This window comes from Garra rufa, chromosome 1, assembly GCF_049309525.1.
Source record: "Garra rufa chromosome 1, GarRuf1.0, whole genome shotgun sequence".
Lineage (NCBI taxonomy): Eukaryota > Metazoa > Chordata > Actinopteri > Cypriniformes > Cyprinidae > Garra > Garra rufa.
In genome coordinates this window covers 11,853,767-11,858,681 of record NC_133361.1, presented here as the reverse complement: position 1 = coordinate 11,858,681, position 4,915 = coordinate 11,853,767, and the positions used below count along the sequence as shown (strand labels likewise).

The 4,915-nt window shown below is 35.5% G+C and overlaps 1 protein-coding gene across 1 annotated transcript; it reads right to left on the bottom strand.

Moving 5' to 3' along the window:
- Positions 1-1,513: 1,513 nt before the first annotated feature.
- On the bottom strand, positions 1,514-4,596 carry LOC141283208 (trypsin-1-like). The gene is made up of 6 exons (XM_073816526.1): positions 4,542-4,596; positions 4,023-4,043; positions 3,750-3,927; positions 2,169-2,437; positions 1,917-2,068; positions 1,514-1,798 (listed from the first exon to the last, which is right to left on the bottom strand). Exons 1-6 carry the CDS (start codon positions 4,594-4,596, stop codon positions 1,514-1,516), a joined length of 960 nt encoding a protein of 319 aa, XP_073672627.1.
- Positions 4,597-4,915: the final 319 nt, after the last annotated feature.

The window sequence follows — 4,915 nt, the reverse complement described above, 5'->3', positions numbered from 1 at the left end:
GGTTTTGTGGTCCGGGGATACATATATGTAAAATAAATAAATAATAAAAAAAGACAACAGATAAAACACCAAAATAAAAAAAATAAATAAAAACGATATTTGGAGGCTCTAATACACATTACATTAAATACACATTGGGGGACCCCAATAAAAACCACTTGAAACAAAAATGATTCCTAACCTTTTCATTTATACAACATTTTAATTTAGATTTTTGTATATTTTTACTTATACAGTACAGTTCAAACATTTTTAGAATATGACTATTTTTAATGTTTTTAAAAAAGAAGTATTTTATGCTTATCAAGCCTCAGCCTGCATTAATTAGATAAAAAACAGTAATATTGTGAAATATTTTTTTACAATTTTAAATAATGTTTATTAGTACTATTTTTTACAGTACTTTAAAATATTTATTTCAAAAATATTATGACAGTACAAGGAGAAAGACAGCGAGAGAACATCCCCCAAATCAACTCTTTTATTTGTGTTTATTCTGTTTAGACAGTGTGACTACAACATGAGGATTGATTAAAGATAATTACATTTTCAACAACCGTTATCCATGATCACATCGCAGAGCTCCAGACCCTATAGTGGTTATGCTGATTTTCAGATATATAAACCAAAGTAATCTTTTTTTTTTAATCAAAGAAAAAATCTGTATCCGCCCATCTCTGTTTATGGAAAGATCCTGAATCCAAGGACAGAAGCATGCTGAACTCTATGATGAACTTACAATGTCAGTAAGTGAACTTTTCAAGAATAGTACATTTTTAAAAAGATAAAGAACAACGTAAACTAAAGGAAAATTGTTGCGCTCCAAATAGGGCAAAAAAAAAAAATCATTTTAATTCAGGTTCATAGAGTCAAGGAAAAGTTGCTAGTTGCACATTGAATCAAGTACCAGCTGATATACAGTGAGGTCAATCAGTAATTGATCACCCTGTGATTTTGCAAGTTCTCTCACTTAGAAATCATGGAGAGGTCTACAATTTTCAGCATAGGTGCATTTTCACTGTGAGAAAAATCCGGAAATCACATTGAATGATTTTTTTAACAATTTATTTGTGAATTACTGTGTCAAATAAGTATTATTAGTCCTGCATAATCTTATCAGCCAGATTTCTGACCCTCAAACACCTGTTATTTTGCTTTTAAACAGACCATGAGACCACAGAGACAATGTTTTTTTTTTTTAGATTCTGTCTCTCACAGTGGAAATGCACCTATGCTGAAAATTGTAGACCCCTCCATGATTTCTAAGTAAAAGTCAATGCTAAGTAAAGATTTCTAATGCAAAATCTAAGGGTGATCAAATACTTATTGACCTCACTGTATATACATACAGACTTTATTTATTTTTATTTTTTTGCACTTTTTTGCATCAATCAGTGTGCAGCTAGCAACCTTTTTGTTCATCAAAAAAGATAAAGAATAAATGACAAAAATAACAACATAGATGCATTTACAACACAATTGTCCTTTTCATCAAACAATTCTGAGAATGTCTTTAGGAAGTGAGAAAGAGGAAGAGAGGACTGTAGTACAATATGAGAGAAAGAGGAAATAAGTTTAGGTTTGGCATGCATCTGAAGATGGAGTTGGATGCTGCACTGAATGCAACAAATCCAGGCGAGTTGCTGCCCGTGTGAGACTTGATCCAGTCCTGGTACTGAGAGACTCTGGCGAACACAGAGGGAAATGTGGGGTCCGCACAAACTATACCAAAACTCACAATGCCGGATTGAATCCACATGGAGCCTTTCCTACTGACCATTGGACCTCCAGAGTCTCCCTGTATTGAAAAATAAAAGTGTAAAGTTTGGTAAAAAAAAAAAAAAAAAAACTGGTGGGTCATAATTTGCAAAGTGATTTGGATTAAAAAGGTTTCAAATGAATGACTGATGTCTTACCTGACATGCACCCTTTCCTCCCTGTTTTAACAATCCTGCACACACCATATTATTTGTAATGCTTATGTTGACCCCTCCATAAGCATTAATACAGTCACTGTCATTCACAACTGGTATCATCACCTCCTGCAGTATATCAGGAAGCTTGGTGCCTGTGACACAAACCAGAGGACAAATTTGATGGCTTTTAAAAACATGTCTAGCTGAATTCTTGAGGTTTACAGTGTAACTGGCAAGCATATGTTCACTCACCATTAGGTTGCAGCAGGCCCCATCCAGTGACCCAGCTCTCCGTACCTGCAGCAAACACACTACCAGCCGCTGCCAGACAGACCGGCCTAATGTAATCAGAGAAAGCCACAGAGGAGGAGAGCTGGATCAGTGCTATGTCGTTGTCAAGATTAGGAAGGGTAAAGTTAGGATGGTTGATGATTCGACTTGCTGTCATGTTTATTTCATAAGGATTTGAGCCGGATTGGTTCAGACGTCCAAAGTACATCACGATGTAAGATGCATTGAACCTGTAAATAGATGAAGTCTGCTTTAATGTCACTTTTACAAAGATACACATGTATCTTGAGCACTGTCCGCGCTTGATTTTGATGTCAGCGGGTTGAAACAACCCCAATAATGTCCTATTTAGCCTCTGTATTGTGAATTTACCATGGGAACCCTGTCAAAAACCGTGTATTTTTACAACCCCTGAAAACGATTTTTAACAGGAGCCCCCCTCAAAACACAATTGTGATAGTTTTGAATAGCAATTGGGCGGGTTTTATTGTGATTTTTTTTTTTTTTTATTATTGTGCTAATGTGACTAAATGATGTAACGACACAGTTTGTAAACCAAAATATGTCTAAGTTATAGGGGTGTGACGAGACAAGACACAAGACTGGGTTCACGAGAACGAGACGATATGAGATTTGAGAAGTTTTTAAAGAAATCCTCAATGATTCAATATTTAGGGGAAAATAGTATTTTTAGTCGAATGAAAAACACAAAATGCATGTGCATTTTGATATGAACTTGTACTTATATGCTGTAATAAACATGTAAACTAAAAATAAATTGGAGATCACGATTCTTTCAAGATTCTGAAGGGGAAAAAAAACTTAATTTAGTGGTTCTGGCAAAATGTTCATTGCTTAAGACTTGTTTCACTATTGCAATCTCCTGAATAATGATTCAATGATAAATACTTTTTTCAACGTACAGTTGTTGCCACCTCCTGGCGGAAGAGGATTATGCATGCAAGTGTTAAGATGCTTTAGTTTTGATTGCTACTTTAGACAATAAGTTTATACCCAAACTATACAATTGTATACAAGTACTTCTGTTATTAAATGTATGTAACACAGAAATAATTATCATTATGTGGTTGAAAAGACTGTTTGTGTTGATCTTTCTAGATCAACAGCAGCATGAATGCAGATGGCCTTTCTTAATAATGTGCTAGTTAGCAGGTTTTCAGCTTAACGTGGCTAAATGTGGCTAAAGTAAACATTACGGCTCATCATCCCATTGCAGAAAGGGGCGGAGCGAGCACAGCTCATTAGCATTTAAAGGAACATGCAACAGAATAGCTTGCTCTAAAAAAGGGCTGATTTTGACAAGGTAAAAAGAGTGTTTTTTACACTACCATTGAGAAATTTTAACCAAAGTATGTTATAGACTTTTCATTAAGACCCTAAAGAATCATATCAACTTATGGAAAATGGCCATTCGATGTCCACTTTAACAACTTTAAGCAGACTGTCTACATTAAAGGATAGCTGTTACAAAGTGCAAAAAATATACTTTTCGAAAACCCATGTGACCTGCTTTTAACATACCACTGAAAGCAGTGAGCTGCAGATAAAACCCAGTCTTTCGTGATGAGAGTCCCCCCACAGAAATGGCCAAAGTCAAAGTTCTGAACAGTGAGATGTATGCTGATCTGCCACGGCCAAACACCTGCTGTCGCGTTCTCACCTCCGACAATTTTGTTGCTGAGAGGTGCTCGACCACATACTGATGAGAGAAAGCAAGCTATGAGATTTTCTTCTTAAATGCTTCAGACACAGAAGAAACATTCTGTGGATTTTGGAGTCATTGTGAAAACTTACCATCTAACTGGCAGAGCGAACCTGTGTGGACAGACAAGGACAAAGACAGTAGACAGGGCTGATAAACTGGTTTGTGTAGCCCATCACTACACAATACTATTTCACTGTTGCATCAGAGCTGATTTAAAATGATATGAGAACAAGACAAAACCCTTTACCTCAATAATAATGTTTATGAATTTTAGGCAAAATACATGCTAAATGATTTCACATTCATGGTGTGAATAAAGAAAATAAACTACCCTAAATCATTTTAGCTTTACATGCAATGTGTTTGTGAATTAGATACTTCTGTGTTTGAATAGGGTTATTTCTGAGTCTTATGGGCATGGACATTTAATAAGGTGCTGAACGCTTTGTGTGCTATTTTTAAAAAATGTTTGAGTATTTTGCTCAAGTTTTTGAAAGTATTTTTTTTTTTTACTGGATTTTACTATCTTTACTATCTTTTAGCCTTTTTAAACATGATTAAATGTACATCTGATTTTGTCATGTTGTAGGGTTTTTGTAAGATCTCACCTGCTATGTAGAAAAGTATGACTCCAGCAGCACTCAAAGTGATGTTGAACTTCATCCTTCTGTTCAGCTTTTTCTCAGCCGACGGGTTTCAAGTGAGACTGAAAGCAAGTACTACTGCATTTATAGTGTACAGAGTTTTCTGGCTCCACCCAGCCATACGCTCATCCCGGACACATTTTCAGAAAAATAATCTTACCCTGACCTTATGTGTCTTTTGCGGATGTGGGTGGGATGTTATCACCGCCTTATACTAAATTAAATTTCATCCCCACTTTTTGCATGAAAAATAGTTTAAAAAATAAATAAATAAAGAATTCACACCAGCATCAAGACATACAAACAAGGCATGTACAGTGGGATGAAAAATGTTGATG

Excerpts from the sequence above, each read along its gene's own strand:
- LOC141283208 (XM_073816526.1), bottom strand. The coding sequence starts at position 4,596 with ATGAAGTTCAACATCACTTTGAGTGCTGCTGGAGTCATACTTTTCTAC. Across the intron at positions 4,044-4,541 it reads CATACTTTTCTACATAGCAG|GTTCGCTCTGCCAGTTAGAT; the intron begins GTGAGATCTTAC and ends CTGTCCACACAG. Across the intron at positions 1,799-1,916 it reads GAGGAAAGGGTGCATGTCAG|GGAGACTCTGGAGGTCCAAT; the intron begins GTAAGACATCAG and ends TTTTCAATACAG.